General features: G+C 38.3%; 4 protein-coding genes and 1 pseudogene across 4 annotated transcripts in view; all 5 read left to right on the plus strand.

The window, feature by feature from the left end:
* LOC145494531 (uncharacterized) overlaps positions 1 to 16205 on the plus strand; it is a 64969-nt gene extending 48764 nt beyond the window's left edge. The window contains exons 17-18 of the mRNA XM_081474023.1: positions 14791 to 15024; positions 15772 to 16205. Coding sequence (XP_081330149.1) covers positions 14791 to 15024; positions 15772 to 16115 — 578 coding nt within the window. The 3' untranslated portion in view covers positions 16116 to 16205. The remainder of the gene's footprint in view (positions 1 to 14790; positions 15025 to 15771) is intronic.
* On the plus strand, positions 2341 to 7431 carry LOC145495762 (uncharacterized). The gene is made up of 5 exons (XM_081475353.1): positions 2341 to 2413; positions 2498 to 2952; positions 5854 to 6018; positions 6609 to 6719; positions 7372 to 7431. Exons 1-4 carry the CDS (start codon positions 2341 to 2343, stop codon positions 6612 to 6614), a joined length of 699 nt encoding a protein of 232 aa, XP_081331479.1. The 3' UTR covers positions 6615 to 6719; positions 7372 to 7431.
* LOC145495763 (uncharacterized) lies at positions 3227 to 4244 on the plus strand (annotated as a pseudogene).
* LOC145495764 (uncharacterized) lies at positions 6615 to 12136 on the plus strand. The gene is made up of 11 exons (XM_081475354.1): positions 6615 to 6719; positions 7372 to 7497; positions 7596 to 7689; positions 8010 to 8228; positions 8574 to 8950; positions 9217 to 9384; positions 9602 to 9712; positions 9930 to 10046; positions 10506 to 10596; positions 11149 to 11523; positions 11737 to 12136. The coding sequence occupies exons 1-11, from the start codon at positions 6615 to 6617 to the stop codon at positions 11967 to 11969; spliced, it is 2016 nt and encodes a 671-aa protein (XP_081331480.1). The 3' UTR covers positions 11970 to 12136.
* A 7325-nt stretch (positions 16206 to 23530) lies between the features above and the next one.
* The window catches only part of LOC145494532 (uncharacterized), a 53374-nt gene continuing 49225 nt past the window's right edge, over positions 23531 to 27679 (plus strand). The window contains exons 1-4 of the mRNA XM_081474024.1: positions 23531 to 23609; positions 23875 to 24230; positions 26618 to 26782; positions 27323 to 27433. Coding sequence (XP_081330150.1) covers positions 23531 to 23609; positions 23875 to 24230; positions 26618 to 26782; positions 27323 to 27433 — 711 coding nt within the window. The remainder of the gene's footprint in view (positions 23610 to 23874; positions 24231 to 26617; positions 26783 to 27322; positions 27434 to 27679) is intronic.

A 27679-nucleotide genomic window follows, 5' to 3' on the forward strand; every position in this document is an offset into this window, starting at 1 on the left:
ATACTTCTACGCGAAACAAACACAAAGACCATGTGCTCCCGAGGGATACGAGAAACTTAGAAAAAAATGTAACAATCAGTGACTACGAAGAAAATAAGAAAGAGGAACTCGACCGAAACTTCGACGCAGTCTGCCACAGGCATCCCGCCTAAAAATCGTCCTTGAACGACAGCGTAGCCTGCGGCGCAGACTAACAAGTCAAAGCCCATAGACACTGTTCAACATTCCTTGATCACTTTTTCCGTACATTTATTATCTGATTAATCGTCGTTCCAAGCCACATTCCAGAAACAAAAAAATTTCACTTCGTTAACACTTGCCATACGGTTTCCCTTATATTGTATTTGGTTGACCGTCATGCGTCACATAATCTCAAAAATTTTTACACATGTTTAATTTGGTCTTTTTTAATTAAAGTTTTACAGAGAGCATAAACACCATATAACACAACGTTGTAAACTGCATATTTACATCAGTTCTTCAGACACCGCTCTTTGGAAAGTCCAGTCGTTATAATTTAGACATCATATTTCGTAATTTCCTTACAGTTGAAATCTTAGCCCGTTCTATGCTACCGCTAGTTGGGGACCAACGAAACAAAGAGGGCGAGTGAGAGAAAAATACTAGGGGCCGTATTTGAATCTCGGCTTGGGTAATCGAAAACGAAAACGCTATTTGCATTTAAATAAAAAAAAAAAACAAGGAACAATCCAGCTGTCAAAACAACTCCATTACAAAGAGACAGCGACATTGCGATTGACATACATTCATGGATCATAAACCACCAACAGCAAACCTGTTGTGAGTGATACGATTATTGATTATTGTTAATTACTATGCCCTAGAAACCTTGAACTGACTATTTAGATTTGTGAGCTGACGGAGGTAAAGCAAAAATAAGAAAACACGGCCAACAAACAAAACAAACGAGACGTGATAGCTGAGTACACAATCTTTTGATAACTTCGAGAGAGATAATAAAGAAATTCTTTCAAAACCACACGACGTGTTTAAAATTCATAGCTGAAATTCAATAACAAAACATGTTTAGGATGAAACATCATCCATCGTTACCACAAGAACACTAAGTGAAAACGAGCAATAAATAGTTTCAGACTGCGTGATGAAAGTTAGAACAATTAAGGATTAAAGCGCGAAACAGAAAAAAGTGAAAATACAACACTAAAATTATAACAGGCTAATTATATGAAAAAGATAAATTAGGATGTTTAACTTGGGAATTTACAGAGTCTGTTTCATTATTTAATATAAGATATAAATTTCAAATACGTCGTGCATTATTATACTTTGTACCCTTAAGAATTCCTTAGTAATAAAGAAATTTCTTATTATCGTTATTTTTTTGTTCTGCGTGGATGTGACTATCTGATGGTATGTATATTTTCGTTAACTTGATTCATTCTAAAACCTATCGAACGTTGAATCTATCTGAAACGCTTAAAATCTGATTCTTTTGCCATTGGTGGAGAAAAGGTATGTATCCTCGAATATTACGAGAACTTTGTAATCATCAATTGCATAATATACAGTCGACCCTTCCGTAAGCGACCACCAAAAATGTCAAGCCTAGGTGGTCGCTTACGGGGGGTGTCCGCTCACGAAAACTAAGACCATATTAGGCTAAAAGTTTACCTCAGTAGCGTATGCCACTTCAAACTGAGAAATTTCTGTCTCTTGTACTACCTAGGAATGCGATAATGTTGCAACAACCAAGAGACCTCATTTTCTCTTGGTTGCCAAGATCGCTTTCGCACTACAAAACAAAAGTGAAAAGGTCGGATAAAGAGGTCATCATTCGAAACTACATATACAAATTTATGCAGATATAAATGGAAAAAGAAATTAAAGGTAAAATTTCGTTAACATTAATGTTTTTGTATCGTAATTTCTCGACTACTAAATACTCCAAAGTGTGCCCTAAAGGTATTTTGATTACGGATTGAAGGCATAAAAGTGAACCCTGTGGAGGGTGGGGAGGTGTACCTTTGTAAGTGACAGAGTTACGATCCGTAATGTCACTGACCACTGAACACAGATGCAAATAATAAAGCAATGTCTTAATCTCTGAAGGAATTTTACACTTAGGCGGAGGAGGTTTACTGTGTAATTTTGATTCAATTGATCTTAGATTTGAGCATGATTATAACATATGTGCACAACACCTCCACACATCAATTTCAGACAGATACCTCCAGGGCAAATGATTTAACAGCACGTGCTGTCTGAAAGTTAGTCTTGTAGATACAGGTACAAATGAAGGCCACGTATGATAAACAATAAATATACATAACGGAACATTTTTCTTTGAGTTGAAGCAAGATGTCTTACGATCGCCAACTCTCGTTGTGTTTGTTCTTCGCCTTCGTCTTATTTCTCTGTACACACAGTGAAGGTATGCGACAAGAAACCACTATTCCGAATTTTATCAGTCTACTTTATTCCCATTATGCTGGGATAAGATTAATTTGGTCTTTAGGAAAAGATTGGAAAGAATGTGTGAATGGTAAATGTGGAGGTTGCATAATACAAACACAGAAATCGTTCAAGGGAATTTGTTTTCTTGATCTTTTCACAGCGTACGCTTTAGAAGCTGGGAAAGACAAAGTAGCCACCGTCGCCCCAGGACTGTTTGCCTGCAAAAAGATCTCATTCCAACATTCATTTTACGGTGCGCAACAAGTAAACGTTTTTGCATCAATTGGCCACACCGTCAACAGTTCACTTCCCCGCAATAGCGCGACTCTGTGGGTTGAGTCTGTTACCACAAGTGGATTCAAAGTCTGTGTTCTGGAATATGGAAAAGGTTCCAACGAGACAGCCGAGGTTAATTGGATGGCATTTCAGACTACACCATCTGGATCGCAATTTGGCAGTATCACGTTCAACTATTTGATAACTGGAACCCAATGTAAAAAGATCGGTTTAATACAGGTGAGAAGTATTTTCTTATATCCCACCCCTGTCCCCTTTATCCACTTGCCCCTCGTTATTTATTCCCATTGTTCCTTTGCCCCATTAACCCCTTCCTCGTTCATCCCTTGTCCCCTTGTTGCTTTGCCAACTTGATCCCTTTCCCTTGTCTATTTGTTCCTGTGTCGAAGCGACCACTTCTTCCCCTAATTCCTGGCCCCCCCTTCAACTCTGTCCCCTAATCCCCTTGTCCTGTCACCTGGTCCACTTGTTCCACTTGTCCCCTTACCCACTAATTGTCCCATTGTCCCCTTACCCCCTAATTGTCCCCTTGTCCCCTTAACCCGTTGTCCCGTTGTCCCCTCGTCATTTGGTCCATTTGTCCCCTTGTCCCCTTGTTCCCTTGTCCCATTGGCCCCTGGGCCCTTTGTCCATTTGTCCCCTTGTCCGCTTGTCCTCTTCCCCTTGTCCCCTTGTCCCCTCGTCTCCTCGTCCCCTCGTCCCCCTGTCCCCCTGTCCCCCTGTCCCCTTGTCCCCTTGTCCCCTTGTCCCCTTGTCCCCTTGTCCCCTTGTCCCCTTGTCCCCTTGTCCCCTTGTCCCCTTGTCCCCTTGTCCCCTTGTCCCCTTGTCCCCTTGTCCCCTTGTCCCCTTGTCCCCTTGTCCCCTTGTCCCCTTGTCCCCTTGTCCCCTTGTCCCCTTGTCCCCTTGTGCCCTTTTCCCTCTGTCCCCTTGTCCCCTTGTTCCCTTGTCCCCTTGTTCCCTTGTCCTCTTGTCCTCTTGTCCTCTTGTCCCCTTGTTCTCTTGTCCCATGTCTCCCTGTCGTAAGCGTCCAGTACTGGCAATGAAATCCCTGGTTTCTACACTTTGATATAATTCCACACTTCTCTGTGCGTGGAAGTGTAGAATACCCTGCCAAACTAGGGATTTTCCCGACCTTTTTCCCATCTTTATTGCTGTTGTCATTCTTAGTTCTTCACTTTTCCATTTTTTAAAAGGTGTTGAATACCAAGGAAAACTAGGGATTTTCACGACGTTTTGGCTCTTTCCAAGCCTTTCCACTGTTGTCATTCTTTCCTTTATAGTTTGATTCCTTTTTCTCTTGATTCCTTGTCTCCTTTTTACCTTGTCCCCTTATCCTCTTGTCCCGTACTCTCCATGTCTCCGTGTTCCCCTAGTCCTCTTGTGTCATTGTCCCATTGTCGGCCTGCCCCCTCCTCTTCACTTCTTCACTTCTCCATTTTTTCACTTCTTCACTTCTTCACTTCTTCACTTCTTCACTTCTTCACTTCTTCACTTCTTCACTTCTTCACTTATTCACTTCTTCACTTCTTCACTTCTTCACTTCTTCACTTCTTCACTTCTTCACTTCTTCACTTCTTCACTTCTTCACTTCTTCACTTCTTCACTTCTTCACTTCTTCACTTCTTCACTTCTTCACTTCTTCACTTCTTCACTTCTTCACTTCTTCACTTCTTCACTTCTTCACTTCTTCACTTCTTCACTTCTTCACTTCTTCACTTCTTCACTTCTTCACTTCTTCACTTCTTCACTTCTTCACTTCTTCACTTCTTCACTTCTTCACTTCTTCACTTCTTCACTTCTTCACTTCTTCACTTCTTCACTTCTTCACTTCTTCACTTCTTCACTTCTTCACTTCTTCACTTCTTCACTTCTTCACTTCTTCACTTCTTCACTTCTTCACTTCTTCACTTCTTCACTTCTTCACTTCTTCACTTCTTCACTTCTTCACTTCTTCACTTCTTCACTTCTTCACTTCTTCACTTCTTCACTTCTTCACTTCTTCACTTCTTCACTTCTTCACTTCTTCACTTCTTCACTTCTTCACTTCTTCAATTCTTCACTTCATCACTTCTTCACTTCTTCACTTCTTCACTTCTTCACTTCTTCACTTCTTCACTTCTTCACTTCTTCACTTCTTCACTTCTTCACTTCTTCACTTCTTCACTTCTTCACTTCTTCACTTCTTCACTTCTTCACTTCTTCACTTCTTCACTTCTTCACTTCTTCACTTCTTCACTTCTTCACTTCTTCACTTCTTCACTTCTTCACTTCTTCACTTCTTCACTTCTTCACTTCTTCACTTATTCACTTCTTCACTTCTTCACTTCTTCACTTCTTCACTTCTTCACTTCTTCACTTCTTCACTTCTTCACTTCTTCACTTCTTCACTTCTTCACTTCTTCACTTCTTCACTTCTTCACTTCTTCACTTCTTCACTTCTTCACTTCTTCACTTCTTCACTTCTTCACTTCTTCACTTCTTCACTTCTTCACTTCTTCACTTCTTCACTTCTTCACTTCTTCACTTCTTCACTTCTTCACTTCTTCACTTCTTCACTTCTTCACTTCTTCACTTCTTCACTTCTTCACTTCTTCACTTCTTCACTTCTTCACTTCTTCACTTCTTCACTTCTTCACTTCTTCACTTCTTCACTTCTTCACTTCTTCACTTCTTCACTTCTTCACTTCTTCACTTCTTCACTTCTTCACTTCTTCACTTCTTCACTTCTTCACTTCTTCACTTCTTCACTTCTTCACTTCTTCACTTCTTCACTTCTTCACTTCTTCACTTCTTCACTTCTTCACTTCTTCACTTCTTCAATTCTTCACTTCATCAATTCTTCACTTCATCACTTCTTCACTTCTTCAATTCTTCACTTCATCACTTCTTCACTTCTTTACTTCTTAACTGCTTCACTTTCTCACTTCTTCACCCTTCACCTCTTCACTTCTTCACTTCCTCACTTCTTTACTTTTTTACTTCTTCACTTCTTAACTTTTCACTTTTTTCCTTTTCACTTCATCACTTCTTCACTTCCTCACTTCTTCACTTTTGACCTCTTCACTTGAATTTAGTTCTCTTAATAGTTTACCTTTTTTATGTTATGATCTTTTTTCACAGAATTCCTCCACTGCTCCAGCTATATTTATAACCGCCAGCCATCAGGTTTCGAAGAAAGCTCATGAGGCTATTCTCCTATGGGTGGAAGACTTTCCCAAACACAGTTTCAAAATTTGCATTCGAGAAGCTAAGGTTTTTTCCGGACCACAAAGTAATATAAAAATAGTGAGTGTATTTTATCAATACTATCATTGTCTGGAAGAATCTAAAGTGTTATCTAGTTCCAAATGGAACTCATGGCGAAGTTCTTTTCGTTCAGTTTATGAGACCAGTAGTTTATGAAGTTAATGAAGATTTCGTTATCTTTCAGCGGACGCCCTTGTAGAGCTAAAAACGAAACAACTAGACTTTGTTTGAGTTCATTACGTTTGTTATGAGCGTCCGTAGACAAACACTATTGAATTTTGCAATTAATCAATTGTCCATTTAAAAGGGGCATATACAGTTAATTTTTTGGAATAAAGAGAACCAACATTGACCAGCTTTCCATAAGATTTTCTTTTTTTTAGCTGACAAAACGTTCTTTTCCTTGATTTGTTAACAAAAGGATTTATCTTGCTCTTTTGGGATTACCTGTGAATGTTATAAATTGGAAACAACAATTCTGAACTTGGATTGTAGTACTATGTATTACAATAGCCTGTAATACGCTGATGAAAATAATTACAATTCTAGCAAAAACTCTCCCGCTAAGTGATGATTATAATATACAACAGAGCATCTAAGGTCCATTGATATTATGTTTTCCTTCGCAGATCTGAATGGCATTTACGGATCTGAAGGTTGACAACTTTACCATAACCGACAGTCTTGTTTTCAAAAATACCTCTTATTCTTCACACCAAAATAACTACGCATTCTGCCAAGTAAGAGTTAAATAACATCAACTTCATAACCATCTTCATCGTCATCATTATCATCATCATCATCATCATTATGGATATCATCATCATTATCATTATCAAAAACTTTGGAATAATCGCTAGGACTGAAATTTTATTTGAAATTTTCGGCAGTCTACGCGCTCATTAGTTTATTTCAACAATTTTGAGCTTTCAAATGCCAGAAACCGTAAATGTCCTTCGTTTAGTCTCTTCCCAGGGATTTGACTGTCCAACTTACTCAGTGTTCCTTCAAAACGTCGCCGAAACTAGAAAACGTGGCCATTTATTCATATGTTGATCACATTAAGCCACTGCACACTATATATATGCTTAAGCCTGATACTGTGCAATGACTCTGCCAATCAGATTGCAGCTTTCGCAGTGGTATACCAGCTCGAGTAGAATTCTTCTAATGATAGTTAGAACTCAAAGATAGCACGAGTATTTTGATGTTTGAGTCTCAGATACATCTAGAGTAAGAAAATGTTTCTGATATTAAAAAGGAAATACCCCAAAATCGATTTAAGAAAATACTCTTAGTGAAAATTAATCAATAACATAACACTCTTAAAAGCCATCAAGTAGCGTTTTTTAACAGGAACAATGTCTTAATACGTTTACTTTTGCTTTGCAGACAATAACATTCACAAAGCCATTTTATTCTCCTCCGGTTGTGCTAGTGTCGCCAAAGCACAGTTTCGATAATAGATATTCACGTCTGTTTGGAAGCCAATGTAGCGTTGTTACCGCTTGGGTTGAGGTATGTCAATATTCAGTTTCGTTCCTGTTCTTAAATTTCCAACTGCAATGTACCTAATTAACAAAAGTACTTAGTGTGATATTTATTTATTTACTTAGCACACATCCAAGAAGGAAGCAAAGATGTGTATAACAAATTATAACAGTTACGCCAGCAAGGACTCCATTACAGTGGATTACATGGTGATTGGAGGTAGGTATTCAGCTGTCATTAGGTTAGTAGAGATCCCTTGTTCTTGTGTGGTCGCACTGGAAAGTTATCAAGTAATCATAAATTGCGTTTTGTCTATAGATTCACCACCTTGAAATGAAGATTTATTTATTTAAAAGGTTTGACCCATTATACCCAAAATGGTGTAAAATTATTTTAAAAATCTTCAAAATTCTCACTCACCCCACTGCTTTTACTCGTTGTCTTTTAAATTTGCCGAGATTTTCTTAAACTATATTCAGTGTCTAAATTTCTGAAAAAAATTCCCGTTGCATGACTGACGCATTGTCTCCCGGTAACAGACTTGGACCCATGTTTGAATGTGAAATGTCAGTACCATGGTCTGTGCAAGGCGTTTGGACCCCATGATGCTCGCTGTGTGTGTGTGGACAGTTGTCCATCCTACCAGGAACCAGTCTGCTCATCAAATGGCACAACATACGACAATGAGTGTTTATATAAACAGGAAATGTGTCTTCTTCAACTAAACTACTCTGTACAACATCCGGGCAGCTGTGAAGGTCAGGATCGATTAATTTTGATTTTCGTGGTATACACCTTGAGGACGCTGATGGGAAGTAAATGAGAAAAAACAGTTACTTTTAACAGATGGCTAGAACACAAAGATTTTTTGAAAGATTTAGTTACTTAATTAGATATATACAAATTTTTCATCGTGTTTCTCTTTGATCAAGGCTTATTTAAACTAATTTGCATGCGACAACCCGGACAACTCTAAACAAACATAGCCTCTTCCAGCCGTTCAATTAAAGGTGTTAGTTAAATTTTTGACCGAAACGCAAAGCGCAAAATAGTAGTAAACCCTAAGTACTAATTAATTACTTAGCCGTCTTCGTTTCTATCAGACTTTCCTTTCCAGCGAGGTCGCCGTCACATGCCACACCTTCCTTCACTGGGATACTCTCACTGTGAAGTAATTCGCCTCAAGCCTTACATGTTTTATCCTGACAAACCACTTGAAGTCCAGATCACTGTCAATCATATTGACACCAGTGACAAGTCATACGTCCATGATGCCGCTGTGTCGTGGGTTGAGAATGTCGGTTATGATCGATTCACTGCGTGTGTGATGGCGGCAGGCTACAATGAGCGGAAATCAAAAGCTAACGTGACAGTTGATTGGATGGCGTACCAAGGGGCTCCTGTTGGTGGTGTTGCCGGGGAGGTACGGATATCACAATGGTGGACTGGAACGACTTGTAAATCTGTCAATTTTCCATCGGTAGGTACTTTTTCGTTTCATTTTACAACTCAGGTTCACGAAGAGTAAACTCGAATAGCTTACAGTTATCGAATTTAGTTCAATGTAATGTGATTTCCTTTGGACCAATGGACCTAAAATGTCACATATCACTCAACCATCAAAGCATTAGCCATCCCTAGATTTCCAAATCTTCGCTAATGTTAAACAGCAGTAAGGCAACAATAACAACAGTAGTAGCACGAGTAACATCAACGGTAACAGCTTGTGGTTTTTTTTCTATGCAGGGAAAGTTTTCAGTGATACCTTCAGTGTTTGTTACCGCTGCACACTTTCGTTTAGGACTCAAGCGTGACGCTGCCAGTGTGTGGATTGAAGACGTCACGCAATCCTCCTTTAAAGTTTGTTTGAGGGAGCTGCAGAACTACGCAGGGTCTCACGACGATGTTTATACTGTAAGTGTCCACACCTTTTTTGCGTACCAACAATAAGAAACTGAGAGATCCTTATCATTTACTTTACCCGCTTAACACTGGTCTTTAGCATTGGCAGCTAATTCTCTAGCATACTTTAACATCGGCGTATCATACATTAAGAAGAAATAGAATCTTGATTTAGACCTTCTCTTATGGTCAATTGTCTTGTTAACATTTATTTATTTTTCTCTTTTAGAAATGGCTGGCGTTTTCTTCTCTCCACAAGCCTCTTTTTACAGAACACAGTTCAATCTATTTTGCTAACGCCCAACATCCACCCGCAGATTACAACAATGCCTATTATAAGGTTGGTATCTTTTTTTTTACGAGAGAGTTTGCCCGGAATTACGTATACTTTTTCAAAAATTTCAAGAGTTAGTGTACAGAAGCTACAGAACAACGTCAATTTAAACAAAACTGACTCGGTAGGTTGTTACAAAATTCCGGTTTGGTAGTGGTTAAATTTAAAGCTAGTGGTCAAAGTTGGATTACACCCCGCTTACTTAATGAGAGTTTTTCTTTAGGATATCCGCTTCACTGAAAAGTACAACAGCACCCCGAATGTGTTTGTTTCGGCGAACCATTCATCTAGCGGTGGAAATAAACAACCAGTACAAAATGGAATAACTGCTTGGGTGGAGGTAATTCTGTTTCTTTACTTCTTTAGGCATTTCCATAGAAACTGCATTTTTGACAAGCCAGTCGAACCAAATCTCATCTATTTGACAGAGTTCTTAGTCTCTTTGAATTTTCTTAAACGTCGATACAGAATTAGTATCGTACCTTTTTACAGCCATTATTTTCCATCAAATTGAATGCTGGGAAAATCGTAAAATCCAAGATGGCGTCTCCAAGACGGCGGAAGTCATAATCGACAAAACATTAATTTCATGTTGTACAGAAAGTTGAGGAATATCTGCTACAGGCAAATAATATGATATTGATATGTCTTACCAGAACAAAAACCCAAGGGACGTATAAGTTTGCTTTTTCTCCCGATGAGTAAATAATATTCAGAATATTACCGGAAGCGAAGTGAAAATTATCTTTTGGACTAAAAGTTTAGAAGACCACTGATTATATTTGTTCTTTTTTTGCAGTACATCAATACAACCGATGTGCGAGTTTGTTTAAAAGAGTTGTATGACACAAAGTATGATCCACTGTCTATCTCATACACTGTCCTGTCAGGTACGGACAAAATAGTTCATTTTTAATTTTATTATTCTCTAGATCGGTAGTTTAGCTTTTTTGATATTCATATTTTATTAACTTCTATCTCCTACGCTTTTTAAAGGAGCTACGTCACAGTTTGCCCATGTTGAAAAGTTTAGGTTAAATATTTCAAATCCGTCGTTTGTAATCCGTGTTAACCTCCATTCTGGCCATCCTAGTTCCTTGATTGTTTATTATTACCTCTTTGAAGCCTGTATCTTAGTATACGACGATTTTCAGGTCTCTTTCAATGTAATGGTAATTTTTTACGTGGCCAAAAATAACTCAAGATACTGTGACTGTGGCCCTTTAAAAATAAGATCGTATCAGCCTAATTTTTTTCTAGTTTGATGGTCAGAAGTTGATTTCATAACAAACGAAGTCCAATGTTTCAGTCAGGAGTAAAGTGCCAAAACATGTGGAGGTTTCTCAGAAAAATGACAAGCAACGATTTCCTTTAAAAACACTCAAGACATTCTTAATGATTTCTCTTACTTTTTATGGATTTATTGTTGTTTATATCTACAGACATTTGTCAGCCAGGATGGACTTACTTTGGTGGTTATTGCTACTTTTCAAGCCCCGCATGCGCCACATGGTTGACTGCTGAGTCAAACTGTTCTGAGATGAACTCTGATCTGGTTACAGTGCATAACCAGGAGGAAAACGTATTTATTCAACACCGTCATGCTGGCGATAGATCATGGATAGGGCTGAATGACCGCAGTGTTGAAGGCTCTTTTGTGTGGACAAACAAAGAAATTAGCAGTTTTAGGTTCTGGGCTCCAAAGCAACCAAACAACTGGAACAACGAAGACTGTGTGCACACTCTCGGCGTGAGGCACGGATATACTTGGAATGACGTGCCATGTGATAACTGCTTCAACTTTACTTGCTTTACAGGTGATAAATCTCTTGCTCAGTGCGGTTAAAATACATTGTAAACTACTAATAAAAAATGGTAAACTTCCCATAATTTAGTCAAGATAATCTTTCGCGCTCAAAAAGGTTCCATGGTTCATTTTCAAAATAATTTATTATAAACCAGTACTGTAAACACTATTCATGAATTTGATGACTATTTCATATTTTTTTTTCCTAATTTAATTTTTGCAGATCTGGAGGAATGCTCCACCAACACTCATAACTGTGACGTGAATGCAGATTGTGTGAATACCGTGGGCTCATATTCCTGTAAGTGTAGAGCTGGATATACCGCAGACGGACAAACTTGTAATGGTAAGAAATCTACCAACCAACCATCAAACAAACAACATATTAATGTTGATACTGAATTTAATAACAATCTCACTTTATTTTCAACAACTATGAAATTTCTCTTGCATTGATAGGTTTAGAAACAACTGTAACCAACCGCACTTGTGCAATAAGAAAGCTGATAGAAAAAAAGGTTCAACCCTGTAATAACTTTATTTTTTAACAGTTTCGAAGACTGCGCCAGTGGTTTATAACTACGGTAATATAAATCATCCAAAAGCAAAGAATGAGTCAAAACGAGTGGAAAGTAAAATTAATCGTTTTTTTTTTTCATTAAAATATTCTGTGCTTACCGTAAATTTTCGACGGATTGTTCTCAAGCTGTATGTTTCTTTTTCAGTTTCGGTGAAATGGTCAGACTAATGATAACTCAACGTTTATCCATATTTACTCCTTTTCACCTTGTTTCAGACATAGACGAGTGCTCTTCAAACTCTCATACCTGTGATGTGAATGGTGTTTGTAACAATACTCGTGGATCTTACACTTGCGCGTGCAAACCTGGATACTCAGGAGATGGCAAAAATTGCACTGGTAAGTTATATCTGCTTAACAAGAACTAAAAAAAATATTGCGAAATGAAATGACGCCACATGAAAATAAAGCTATACGTCTACAGTGTGGGACGAGTTTTCTTCTGCTCCTAGCTAATTTTTTGCGATTTTCAAGTTGCATTTTTTTCTACGACTTTACTCCATTGTCGAAATTATACAAACAAGCTAAACATGCAGAAACTTGTTGATGCCATTTATTTAAAACGTCTCTTTCAATAAAACGATGAAATTGCTCATGGTACAATGCAGGTGTAGCTGCTAAAACTTGACAGAAAAGGATCGTCTGAAGGCACTACCAGCCAAAGTTGGGCAGGGCGTAATTGTTCCACAGTGACTGGTTGCTTGATTACCGTGAAGGTAAAGTCTGTATACGAGCCAAGTGGGTCATGCCACCAGGCCAGAGCTTATCCTGGTTTCTGCGTAGCGAGAAGCGATTACGGATATTTCTATTCCCCCCTCTATGGGACGCTAGTCCATCGCAGGGTTAACCCCAACATTCAGTTCGCCGGTACCCATTTAAACACCTTGGTGGAGCGAGTTAAGTGTCTTGACCAAGAACACAACGCGGTGTCTCCGGCCAGATGTCAAATCCGGGCCGCTCGATCCTGAGACGAGGTGCATTGACCATGCATGAGTCTGCCGCGCCTTACCGCGCCTTACAGCTTACCGTAAAGTGCAACAAAAAACGCAGCAAATGCCACTTTCTGAAAATACCAAAATTTGATACCCAGCACGAAGAACCAGTCTTTCACAATCCCAAAATTAGTTCCCGCAAAAAACAAAAAATATCGCCCATCCGAAAAATTAAACTCCCGCAAAAACGTCTCGCCACACGTAACCAATTTCTAGTATGTAAAATATATTTATGATTTTGAGTGAGCTCAGTCTCGTTTTGGATGTAACAGAAAAAAAAGAGTGTATATTTATTTTGGTTCTATTCACGGAGAAAAAAACCTCAAGGGTATAAACCAGAAATCCCAATAATGACATTTCTCATACTTTCTTTGGACAACGGGTTCTTTTGATATGCAAACATGTTCTATTGACCGGGCACAGCAGTATGGCTATCGTGACAACGCTTTACAACAAGGATTGTTTCCCTTGAGAGGTTTTATTGATAAACATGGTAAACCTCTAATCACGACACGTGTTATCAAATTTACGATTAAGTACTACTAAAGTACTACCAACGAAAACTCCTTACTTCAGAACATAAAACACTTTTTGCGACAAAGTACAAGATAATTTATGTCTGTTTTCTATCTTCTTCCCTGTTCCTTATTACCCACAGATATCGATGAGTGCGTCAGCGGTGTACACGACTGCCACCGTTCAGCTTCATGTACGAACACTGTAGGATCCTACACATGTACGTGTAACCATCCTTTATCAGGAGACGGAAAAACCTGCAGGTACACCGCGGCAGGTAAGTGTTTCACGTTAATTGTGCTTCAATTCAGGTAGCAGTGGTTTAGAATTAAGTTCAACTTGTCCACCAAATATGATGTCAACAAAACAAACAAAAACTGAGATTTCTTGGTCATTGCTTTCTTTTTTGGGATGGTTTAAACAAAACCAATTCTCCAAAACTAACTCATGAATGATGCATCTCAGCCGCCGATGTTGCAAATTCGAACCACTCAGGGAACCAATCAGAATTCTCCTTTACAATTTTGATCAGTTTGCCATATTGGATGACTGTTATTGTTGCAACTAAAAGAGAACACGACTCAGTAATGTTGTTTGCTACCTTCTCGTTACTACCAATACGCTTTGATATTAACATTAACCACACTTAAAAAGGACAAGGGTGGGGTGTGGAGCGGAAAGAGCCCACGTGGACTTAAACCATTAAATTTTTTTTTCCAAATTTAAATATTTACAAAAGCTGTCAAATTTCGTGACTTTATCTGCCACTGGTTTTTCCATTGAGAATTCTGACGTCGGCGCTGAGCACTGGTAATGATATAACGTTTTCCTGATATATACTCTCCGAATATTGTCCTGTTCACGATTTTAAATCATCTACTAAGCGTATTGATCACTGCGACTCGAAATATAAAACGAGATATTCCAGATAAAAAAAAAAAATTTTAAGTTGCACGGTGGCATATAACGACATAATATTGACGGTGGCATATCAAATATGTTTCCGAACAAACAGTACATCCAGTTTAGTGAGCGTCACATTTACGGTGCAAGCAATGATGGTCATCTTATAACTGGTGAAGATGACGGTGTTATTTATTCTTAGCAAAACCAACTTTCAAAATAGTCCACCAAAATAACTGCTAGGTACAAAATGGATCCAAAGAACGTTCTTATGTTATTTTTGCAGCGGGTCTTAAATATTCCAGCATTGTGGGAAACAGCCAGAATTTTTTGACATGGCTGGATAAATGGTTAAAGCCTGTGACTCGCCAATCCTCTTACTGGAATCGCTGTTACCAGGCAACTGTAAATGGCTGGTCATCCTCTACCTTCCATTCAAACTGTGACGGCAAAGGTCCAACTGTCACAATCATCCGTGTTGGAAAATATATTTTTGGAGGATACACAAGTGTCTCATGGAGTAAGTGACATGATCAATTTCATCTTATCACAGGCGATCCAAGCTCAAGTTGTGAGTCAGCCATGATCATATTTTGCAATAGCCGTCATGGAGAAATATGGGAAAAGAGTTTGAAAAATAATTTTATAAAAGGAATATTTATACTATGGTGGTGGTGTATTAGAATATTACTTGCTGTGTTTACGCACCTCTTTTCTGATTCATGACGGTTTTAGGGAGATATCGAGAGGGAAGAACTTTATAGGAAGCGGTCCAAAGGCTTCGAATCATAAAGCAAGGAAACAAAAAAGGGTAATACCAAAGAAAGGCAAATAAGTTAATGACACTAAGAATTTTCTATATACCTCATCGAGATAAACAGGTCGATAGGAACAATTGCATTTTTATATGGCATGGTGTTCCTGGCTAACTGACAGCTTGACAGCTCGATATTAATTTTATGAAATTTATAAAGTAGGGCGTAGAGATCATGTTCAGTCTGGAACTGGGGCAGCTATTTCCAGTCTCGCACCGGGCTTGCTTTTCCCAGAATTGAAATTATTAAAAACTTAGGAGACAATTAACATAAAGGAACCGGAGAACTTAAGATTAACACTACAAGAAATAATGCCGAGCTAGGAATAATAGTAAAATTTTGCGGGCCAATCAAATTAACGTTGTCGGTAATACGTCATTACTAAACTGTCTAAATTGTCAGTAAACATCATTAATGTTGGACTTCTTTTTCCATTGTGTATTTCAAATTAGGTTACAGTTGTGGATATCGCTACGATTCAGCAGCCTTTCTCTTCTCATTGGTTAACAAGCCTGGTTGGCAGCCACTAAAGCTAGATCAAACAGGAAAGTATAGTTATCGGAGAAGATATTCCATCTACAGCTGCTCTTCCTATGGACCAACATTTGGAGGAGGACACGATATTCACATTGCCAACAACGCTGCATCAAACACCAACTCATACTCAAACCTTGGACACACCTACAGCCCGCCAGCTGGTTACAGCTATACATCCTCCTTCTCACAATCATTCCTGGCAGGTAGTTATTACAAATTCCGACCTGACGAAGTCGAAGTCTTCTATGAAACTACCTGAAGAAATCGCGGAGCTTAGCTTGCAGTCTTGGTTTTACACAGCTTGTTCAGTAAAATTAAACCTTTGCAATTGTATAAGGGTTTTACAAACTGTTGGTAAATTATAGAAGCGCAATATAATCAGAGAATTTCAATATCGCCGATGATATCTCAATCAATAGGTTAGTACAAAATCGAGTAGTCACGTATCCTTAGTCGAAGATAAACAGTTTACTTTGAGCGGCTTACTTGTTTGGTAATTGCCATTAAAGGATGGTTTCATGGCTCCGTGTTATAACAAGCTATAATGTTAGCCGAGTTACTGACTTCTGCGAGAACTGAATTTCCTTTCAGACTTTCCCCTCAGTCACAGTAACACGGTGATAGCAGTAATGTTTCTCATTAGAATTTCTTACTCTATGTTTTAATTAATACCTTTATTGTTTATCCACCAATCGAATAAAAGTAGATAACGTGTGTGTGTGTCCCGAGTAAGACCTTAGCCGCCGAATGAAAAAATTTAACTTTTAACTGACTAAACTGAATTCGAAGTTTTGCTTGATAAATCCGCTGACATCTTGATAAAATTTGGGCATCAGTCTCGCTGGTTTCACAAATTATTGTCTGTAGTTGCTGAACTACATGTGGCTCAGTGAAAAAAGTGAACAAGGTAGTAGTTTATAGTCACGCTATAACTTGTACATGCGCTGAACCGTGAAATTATCCCTTAAGAAGGAGAATCTTGAGACTGAGTTTCAATTGATTGAATTCCACGAACATCATACCAGGATAAGTTGCAAGTTACAGGTCTCCAGCTGGTTTTGATTTCTTATTTTATTCAAGTAAAGGGGATTTAGAAAAAGGATATTGAGAAAGTATGATAGAGTAAGCATTTTTTCGGTTTTTTTTTTTTGTTTGTAGTAATTATGAATTGTCTTTTAAGAGTGCTAACGTAGAAAATAAATACGTGTCAGGCACACCGTTATAAACGCTTGTAACAATAAAATAGAGCAGGGTGAAAATAACGCGTTGTTTTGCGTTTGTGTTCGTTCTTATCTAGGCGAAAAGAAATCTTTTTTATCACTATTATTGAGAATTGTCAAAGTCTAATTGCCTCTGCTAAATCTGCCTTTAGGGAAATCATGGTAGTTGTATTTAATTGCCTCTGTGAAACCCGCCTTTAGGGAAATCGTAGTGGTTGTATTTAAAGTTTGCAGTGAAATCTTGAACTTGTTTCGGTACAACATATGGAAACAACTCTTCAAACGGTGACCAGAGTGATCACTGTACCAACAATCGCTGAGATAGACCTCAATTCTATCTCAGCGATCGTAGCGCGACGGTTGATAGCAAGTAAAAGTTTAAAACTTTATTCTATTTTAAATTTTGCATCAAAACTTGCCTACGACTTAACAACGATTTCAAATTGACTTGTTTAGCTCTCGACGTCGTGCGTCAGAAATTTAAAGCCTTAACAAATGAAAGTGATGTTAACAACTTCCACAAAAGGCTTTTCTTGGAGTCATGACACTCAACTTTGGACACTGTCGCCTTCCACGGGAGGAAACCGCTCGTACGAGCTTACTTGCCGTTGATTTAAAAACAACAACAACAACAACAACAATAAAACGATCGACAGCAAGCGGGGTTATAGCACGAGCAATGACGAACAGAAGACAACGAAAATTCAGTAAAGAAAAGCAACCGGATCTTATTACAAAAGATCTTGGAGAAATATAAATAGCCTGCTTAGGCTATGTTTAAAACGGGGAACGGGGAATCGGGAATCGGGAAATGGGAATGGGGAACGGGGTAACGGGGAACGGGGAATCTTTAAAAGCGGGAATCTTTAAAAGCGAGAATCTTTAAAATGGGGAATCTTTAAAAGCGGGAATCTTTAAAATGGGGAATCTTTAAAAGCAGGAATCTTTAAAATGGGGAATCTTTAAAAGCGGGAATCTTTAAAATGGGGAATCTTGAAAAGCGGGAATTTTTAAAACGGGGAATCTTTAAAAGCGGGAATCTTTAAAACGGGGAATCTTTAAAATGGGGAATCTTTAAAAACGGGAATCTTTAAAATGGGGAATCTTTATTAAAAGCGGGTGATTTCTTGTCAACCACTGTTTTGACTTTCCGTCCCTGTTCCTGGTTTTTGTGATAAAAACGGCTTCAAACGACCCTTCCCCTATCACATCTTTTTCGCCGAGATCATTCCACTTAAACTGGGGAAGACCTTCAAAGCGACCGATTCTTTCCTCTTTAAAGTGAATGCAATGGGCACTTTGAAATTGTCTTCGCATGACTACATGGCGTAGAAAGAGGTATCATTAAGCACGCAATGACGGATTATACGCGAAGTTCGCCGTCATATCGTTCGGGCATCGAGCATCGAATTGCTTTATTGCCGGTTTTCAGTGTCATGCTATTCAAAATAAACAAAATCAAAATCAAAACAGTTCAAATGATAAAGTCCAGAATCTTGAAGAGAAAGAAGGTAAATATGCAATGACTTTCGCTAAGATTCAGGTCACGGCAATGTTTTTTATACGCAAGACTTGTGGAGAATTTTTTTACCCAAATTTATAGAGATTTTGATGGAGACGCCATGCTGGCGCCCATCCGGATGGCGGCCGGAAACCAACAGAAACATCTGTTACTGAGTTTTGCTACAAAAGCGTGAATTTATCTCTTCAGGAACTCAAAAACATTTTAAAAATAATACTCTTTTTAATACATGAACTGTTCAGATAGCCAAATTCCCCGAAATAAGTCACTCTTTTAACCAACATGACAGCTTTCTTGCCCGTCATGTAAATGCCGCGTCACGCAAAAGATTAGAAATTCAAGCGCAGTCTATTACAAAACCAAGAACCCACTTGGAGCAAAAGTTTGTATGACTATTAGTTTTCAGCTGCTTTTACACATCATGAAAGTAAAATCTCAGGATGATTGATAGTTTTGTAGTTTGAATTTTAGCGACGTCATGTGAGGGGATTGTTGATTTATCGATTAAACAATCAAAAACGTGTTTTCCCTGCCATATATTTGTCGTTAAGTCGTAAGTCCTTCCATTAGCACATGATAAGGCTACGACAAATATCCATCGCCGCGAAACTAAACGTCACAGTCCGGAGTTAAGATAAATCCAGGCGGTTAGATTCTTTGGTTGGTCTAGCGGATCTCAGAGTGAGAATCGAGATTTGAACCGCTCCACTATCGCGCTAAACCGATGTGCTTTAATAGCGTGCAATAAAATTACAATGAATAAATTCCACAACTGTCTCTGTACCTGTTGAGTTGATACATGTGAGAGAATAAATAGCTTCCGGTGGGAAACTGAGAGATTCTCGTTCACTTTTCAGTAAAGATTAACGCTATTAAATATTCCCCACTTTAAAGATTACCCGTTTTAAAGATTCCCCATTTTAAAGATTCCCCGTTATAAAGATTCCCATTTTTAAAGATTCCCCATTTTAAAGATTCCCGCTTTTAAAGATTCCCCGTTTTAAAGATTCCGGCTTTTAAAGATTCCCCATTTTAAAGATTCCCGCTTTTAAAGATTCCCCATTTTAAAGATTCCCGCTTTAAAAGATTCCCCATTTTAAAGATTCCCGCTTTTAAAGATTCCTCGTTCCCCGTTCCCCGTTCCCCATTCCCATTCCCCGATTTCCCGTTCCCTGCTTTAAAGATAGCCGCCTGCTTAACAGTTCGCCCGGCAGAATGTCGTGAGAAGAACTGCCTTAGCTTAACGGGAAATGCTCGAAGATTCTCTTTGCCCATTTAATAACAGTTCAAAATTCAATTGAGACATAATAACCAAAAGCCTTCTGGTTCGGTCTATGCTTTATCATATCGCTGAACACGCGTTACAGCGAGCAAATGATTTCTCTAGTATAAGTCGATCCCTTGTCACTTTGTTATCGAGGTTTCAATCAAGTTAAAAATTACATGTGTTCGGCGTAAGCTAAACAACCCCTTAAACTATGCAGTCGACGTCATAAAGTGCTTTCTTTTCTGTCACTGAGCTTCGAAAATATGTGCTCTATTTCTGGCTTTTAAAATAAGTAATGTCTTCCAAAATGTATCTCTATCACTTCACGAGAGACTGTTGTCTGCAACTGCGACTACTATTTTTATATTTTCTCGGAAAACTGTCCATAAATGGGCATTCTTAGGTCAAAGACTGTTCTGTCACAGCGTGTCTGTTATTCTTTGGGCTGCAATAATACTAAGAGGATTTCGGATCAATTTTGGAACGTTTCAATATCTTTTCAGGGTGTCAATCTCAGAGTGATTTTACTTAACCCGTAAAACAGTTGCTACAAAATTAGATCATACTATTAGATTATAATTTCCTAGTTTTCTTGCGTTAATTTTGACTTTTGGACTGAATACTAGCTATATTTCACGGGTTAAATAAAATCACTCTAGCAAGAAAAATGTCAAAGAATTGAATTAAAATGCGTGACGATAAAATATGCAGCAATGCAAGCTGATTAAAGGGGCGAGCGCTCATGGCACGGGTACAAAATTTAAAGAGCTTCTACAAAGAAAAAAAATACGACCTAACCTAGAGCATGATTTTAATCATTCATAAACTGACAAACTATAAAACTGCGAGAAAGAAGAAAATAGAAAACCGTTCTTTTCTACCCCCCTTAAACACTTCCCCAATACTATGTTAACTAGTCCACGTGAGTACCTAGTGCATCATCAAAATGCAACAACCTAAGATAACCACAATTAATTAATAAACACGGTGGAATTTCATCGGACACCAGCCCCAAAGTCTTGTATTGATTGTCTCAGATCCATACAAACACTCAATCTTTAACCTTGCATAAGTTCTCTCGTCACAGCTCAATCATTTAGTGGCCCCACTGAAGGTCACCGCTTACAGAAAGTTCGTTCGCTTATATATTTAGTTAAATCCACGCAAACTACAGTCAAAATGAAATAGAACACACATCAAATGAATAAACAAACTCACAAATGATCAAATTAGCCAAAAAATACATCAATCAATTGAAATCCATCTCCTAATGTGATGACCTGGTGTCTTGAAACAATAATTAAGAATAACCGAAGTACTTAAGAAGGTCTAAGAACAGGAAGAACAACAAGCGAGTCTGATGACAGCAAAATAATGACGACTCTGACGAAAATAACCCTTTCTCAGGTGATTTTATCATCTATGGAAGAAAATGATAGAAGAGAACGCCTTCGCAACTTTCAAATCTCCAGTTACTTTACGAGTTTTCCTCTTTGAAAAGATAAGCTAAAATTTGACATAATTTCCTCTAAAACTGGGTTGAAATTAAATTGGCATGAAAACAATTCAAAACAGAAATGAACTGAAAATTTGCTACAAAGCGTAAATTGGAAAAGCGAAACTAAGAACGTTAATCGATCAGAATTGAAATGTGTAAAGTTTAAACTGGAAAATTTGATAAACTTAATTTTGGTTTCTTGTGAAGTATACGTGGGCACCGCGGAGGACTGGGCAGAGGGGACATGGGCTAAAAAAATGTATCTCTACCACTTCACAGAAGACTGTTGTTCAAAGACTGTTCTGTCACAGCGTGTCTGTTATTCTCTCAGCCGTAATAATACTAAGTGTATTCAGGATCAATAAGGTGTCAATCTCAGAGTGATTTTACCTAACCTGTGGAATAGTTGTTGCACAATTAGATGCTATTGAATACCAATTTCATGGTTTTCTTTTATTAGTTATGACTTTTTTTGACTTACTGCTACAGTACATGTTGTTTCATGGGTTAAATAAAATCACCCTCCTGCGGAAAAATTTTACAGAATGATTAAAATGCGTTACCATAAAAACAAAAGGGAAAAAAGCAGATTAAAGAGGCGAGCGCTCATTGCACGCTTCCTTACTGTTACAAAATTTAAAGAACTTCCACGTGCACAAAGAAACAAAAACCACCCGACACTTACAGAATGAATTTAGTTATTCTCGAACTGAGTAACTATACAGCAGCCGAGAAACAAGGAAATAGAAAACCGTTCTGTTAAACTCCCCTGGAACACTTCCGCAAAGCCTCTCCAGCCGCAAAAAAACACCTGATTATGTTTGGTTGTCCACGCGAGTACATAGTGCATCACCAAAGTACAATAAGCTAAGATAACAACAACTCAACACAGTCGAATCTCATTGCATACCATAACCCGTAAGTAGACGCATCGTGATTTTCTCAGATACGTACAAACAGTGAATCTTTAACCTTGTGTAAGCTGACAGCTCTCGTTACAGCTCAATTGTTTAGTGGCTCGACTGAAGGTCACCACTTACGGAAAGTTCGATTCCATATATATCAAGTGAAGTCCACATTTCCAGCAGAGTTGAAACTAGATTTTACCCAAGAGGCTTTCAATAAATGAAAAATACAAAATGCGTCAGAGGAAGGTAATGGCAAATTCCGCCATTAGCTTCGATCTAAAGAAACGAGACTCCGTCAAAATGAAAAAAAAACAAAAAAAAAAACATAAAATGAACAAACTGGCAAATGATCAAATTAACCAAAACAATACGTCAACCAATTGAGGCCTATCTCCTAATGTAGTGACCTGGCGTGTCTTCAAACAATAAGTAAGAATAACCGAAGAACTTAAGAAGGTCTAAGAACAGGAAGAACAACAAGCGAGTCTTAACACAGCAAAATAAATGACGGCTCTGACGAAAATAACTTGCGACCCTTTTAAATGATATTATCATCTATACAAGAATATGATGAAAGAGAACGCCTTCGAAACTTTCAAATCCCTAGTTACTTTATGAGATTTCCTCTTTGAAACTGATAACCGTATAAATAAAAAAAATCAGACAGAATCTCCTCTGTAACTGGGTTGAAATTCAATTGGCATGAAAAAATTCAAAATTGAAATGAACTGAAAATTCGCTACAAGGCATAAATTAGGAAAGCGAAAACCGAACATTAATCGATCAAAATTGAAATGTGTAAAGTTCAAACTGGAAAATTTAGTTAACTTAACAAGTTTGGTTTGTTGTGGAGGATACGGGGGCACTGCGGGGGATTGGGGAGAGGGGACATGGGGTAGGGTCGATAGTTTTCATTAACAAAGCAAAAGCGATAATAATCAATTTAGTGTTATTTAAAACAATTCTTGTATTGTAAATTGATGGAAATAAAATACGCGCCTCGGTTAGGGGAAGTATCGTCAATTTCTAAGGAATCCGTCATATATTTTTACGCTAGTCATTTTCCTTCTGCCTGTCATCCTAAACCTCGTCACTTATATGCGGCACCCCCAAGGTAACTCGTTTTTGTGGACGTGCTGTTTGAAATTGGTTAATATCCTATAATTCGGCATGTCTTAACAGGTACATTCCAGTCACGCATTGCCCTTGTGATGATTATAATGTGCATGAGAGTGAAGTTCCCTTTCAGTCGGAGCAAGATGTCGTCTGAGCACCAATACGAGATGCACTTCTTTCTCATTTTTTTGTTGGTTTGCCTGGGCGTTCCAGCCACTGAAGGTATGGTATCTACTCTCAGTTGCATTCTCTGAATATAAACCTTAATTCAACTTCTCACGGCAAGCTCAGGCGGTTTTATGTCTTGTTGATCAGAGAAGAAGCGAACTGAAAGATGGGGGAGGGGCGCACAGATCAAGGAAATTGAGAATTAAATCTCTTCCCAAAGCAATCAACATGTCCATTCCTAGGACATCGGCTGCGCATTCAGTTAAAACTTTGTAGGTGCGATCATTTTGAAGAAAAAAGTTTTTTTATTCCTTTACAGCACTCGGATTCAAGGCCGGAAGAGAAAACGTAACAACAAGCTCACCAGGGCTGTTCGGTTGTAAGAAGATTTACTTCCAAACGCCATTTTACGGCGGACAGCAAGTGACGGTTCTAGCCTCAGTTGGCCATACCGTGAAGAGCCAAACCCCTCGGAACGGCGCTGCAGTCTGGGTAGAAGATGTTAAAGCGAGTGAATTTACAATCTGTGTTTTAGAATTTACTAACGGTTCAAATAAGTCCATTGAGGTAAACTATCTTGCGTTTGAAACGAAACCCCATGGATCTCAAACTAGCACCACATCCATAAACTCTTGGACAACCGGAACCGAATGCAAGAAGATCGATTTCCAGCAGGTTAGAATTTGTTTTGTTAAGTGGTTTAGGAAGTAAAGAGATATATAAAAAGTTCATGAAAAAGGGAGCCTCGATTGTGGATGTGGATGTAAGAAAGAAAAAATACAAAATACAAAATATTAATATCGTCAGTTAACCCTAAAAAATGATGATTGTAGTATACGAATTAATCTAATCAGTATGACTGACAAAAGATGAAGAAATAGTGTGGAGAAATTTTAGATCAACTGAAGAATTAAACCTGGCCATACACTTAGAAATTCCTCAAAAATGCAAAGGAGACAAACAAAGAAATGCCAAAAAGTTGCCAAATATTGGCAGAAACTGCCTAAAACGGTTTGCCATTTTTTTTGTAAGCAGAATCTGTCAAAAAGTTGCGAATATATTTAAAAGGAATCAGTGCGGAAAAGAGTTTTACTTTATGCAACGAGGTTGTTTAAAGCATCAAAAGCGCCGGTCTTGGTAACCAAGGCGAGGTATTTAGCGTGAAATTACGACTCCAAAAACACTAAAAACTCCAAAAAAGGTTTGCGTGATCGTTCATTGGTGCGACAAAAAACAAACAAAAGTGACCTTTTAATCATGTTGCAAAATCATTGCCGCAATCTACGGAGCTAAAAACAAGCATGAGTCTTTTTCAAAGTGAAAATGAAGGTTCTCCCTGCTTTGAACTGAAGTACAACTTTTCAGAGAGATATAAGAAGTCGCTTACGATTCCGAGTACCAGAAAACGACAAAATCATAACGGCTTGGACAAGAAAATGGCCGAAGCAAAGGACGGAAATCTGCAAGGCAAAGTTCAGCAGCCGAAGAAGCTCCAATGCCAATTGTGACATATGTAGAGGACGAAATGGCAGCTTTCAAGGCGAACACTACCTCGCTAACAACACAGAAAACCACAGCTACAGTACAGCATTCATTTTGAGTATGTAGGCCATCCCACAATGGTCACAATTAATGTTTCTGGTATCATGTTATCCTCACTCCAATTAAGAGGCCAACATCAAAATATCTTGTATCAGATGGTTCCACACGGGCGAAATACACTTGCAAAGTAGACGAAGGACATCGCCCGATGGCCAACCGCGTCCTTGGATGACAAATTCACAAACTCAAGCGGCTGTAAAACAGTCGTACTCAAAGCCTACTTTCATCCGCTTAAAATCTCGGAGCTGAAAGGTCACGCTAACCCAGATTCAACTGCAAGTGTATACAACCTCTGGAAAAACGACGAAGGATGTCAAACAAGCTGGCTGGGTTTGCATTAAGTGCTACTTCTTATCTCGGGCATCGTTTAACAACTCCCCAGTTAATATTTCTATCAACTTCCAATCTGGTACAACGGCAGTCCTTGATCGGTAAGCTTTTCTGCTACGAGAAATACATTTCGACTTTTTATTCTTGACTCGCTGTTCTTTCGAAAAACTTGAACACTGAAAATTTGGCTGGTAATGAAATTTTAATTTGAGTGTAAAATAGTTCTTACTTAAAACTGTTTGCTCAACGTTGTTGAATACCAGTGAATGCTTTCTGGTTTTACTTCGGGATTTGTGCGATATCGGTTCCTCGCGTGAAATTTAACGTGGAAATCACCAGTCAGGTAATCAATCTTCTTTACTGAAACTTGTCAATCACCTGCCCTTTTCAAACGTGACTTGTGCAAACGCTGACCATTAAAATATAGCGTGATAGCTCAGCAGAAAGTATTGGAAACAAATAGCGTCAGGGGATAAATATCGAAATTCGGAATATTTCTCAACAACTGAAGAAATACACTAAAGAGCCGCCTCTCTTAATGAGAGGTCGCCTCAAGTAAAACAATTGTAATTCAAAAGTTGCCAAGCAACGTCAGGCTAAGGCTAAACAGAAAACTGTTTCAATGCAATCGAAAAACATGATGTTACTATCTTAAAATTTGTTCAGATTAAGAATCGCTTATCAATTGAGACTAACTACAAAGATTATTTTTCCTCATCCAACACAAATGTTCCTAATACGAAAGATCAAAACCGATAACAATAAGCTGATTAGTGGTTTTTGGACTTGAGCGTATTTTTCTTCTTTTGAATATTTAAAATATCCTCGGCGGGCTCTCATTAAGAAAACATTTACACTTTCTGCAACGTGTAGCGGGTTGCGTGACTCACTTTTGAATGTTAATTTGTTATTGGAGTCATTTTGTATTTTTACCATCTCAAACGTTCCGTCAGTTTTTCAAAAGATCTGTTACAATCTCAAAATGTCTGTAAGTTGAAGAACCTTTGAAGGCTTAAGCAAGTATTCTCCCATTATCGGTCATTTTCTTTTCCCTGATCTGTTCATTCGGTCATTCACCCACTCACTCCCTTAATTTACTAATCTTAACTTCTCTCATTATTTCATTTAAGCGGTTTTCGACTCCACCAACCATATTTGTAACTGCTAGTCACCAAGTTCCCAAGAGACCTCAAGATGCCATGGCCGTGTGGGTGGAGGAGTTGCGCGTGGACAATTTCAAAATTTGTCTCAGAGAAGCAAAGATTTTCGATGGACCCCATAAAGGCATAAAGATAGTGAGTAAATTGAAATTTCGTTTTCTGTCAGTCGGCAGTCGAATGAACTAGACTCTGCCAAAGATATACACTTCGTCAAAGATGAATGAAAACCATGATGACCCCTGACTAAAGAACGGTATTCTAAAATGTTTACATGCGTTACGATGTGACGTGCCCGATCATCTTCCATTTTCAAGCTGTTCAAGATGAGTCTTTTTTGTACCAGTATAAAACATAAATCGTTGGCTTTCAAAAGAAAATAATACAAAGAAAATATGTTTTTGGTAGCTCTTTGATAAACCTTTAGCTACTTGTAGAAATCATGTGGTAGGAACCGTTGACTGGAAGCAGTTGAATGCATACACAAGGAGAGTTGCTCTTTTATAGATTTTTTTTTCTGAAAAAAGGCAAATTATCAACATCTTACTGGGTTTGCGTATCTTGCCGATAATTTCATGTACTCTTGTACGTTGGTTAAAACAGTCCCTAATTGTGCATGTTTTTGTTTCTTTAATAATTGGCAGGTTTTAACTACAATATCTTTTATTTCTTCTGCAGAATTGGATGGCGTTCAGAAATCTGAGAGTTGACAATTTTACCATAACCGACAGTCTCGTGTTTAGCAATACAAACTCACCATCTGATCAGGATAACTACGCTTTCTGTCAAGTAAGAATAATTATTGCCAGCTCGCGGCATTATTGTTTCTTATCTAAATCCTCTTTATAATAGGGCATCAAAAGGGCAATAACAGCAATGCTTTCATAATAATGGAGGAAGTTAAAGTTGACTGTTAACATCTATTTGAACTGTGGACTCACAAAATCTGTCATAAATTAATAGTTTCTGACACTCAATTTTATCTTCGCTGATCAATTGATCAAACATACTTTCCCACTTGTTCAAACTGTTCAA

The sequence above is a fragment of the Orbicella franksi genome, chromosome 8 (assembly GCF_964199315.1).
Source record: "Orbicella franksi chromosome 8, jaOrbFran1.1, whole genome shotgun sequence".
Lineage (NCBI taxonomy): Eukaryota > Metazoa > Cnidaria > Anthozoa > Scleractinia > Merulinidae > Orbicella > Orbicella franksi.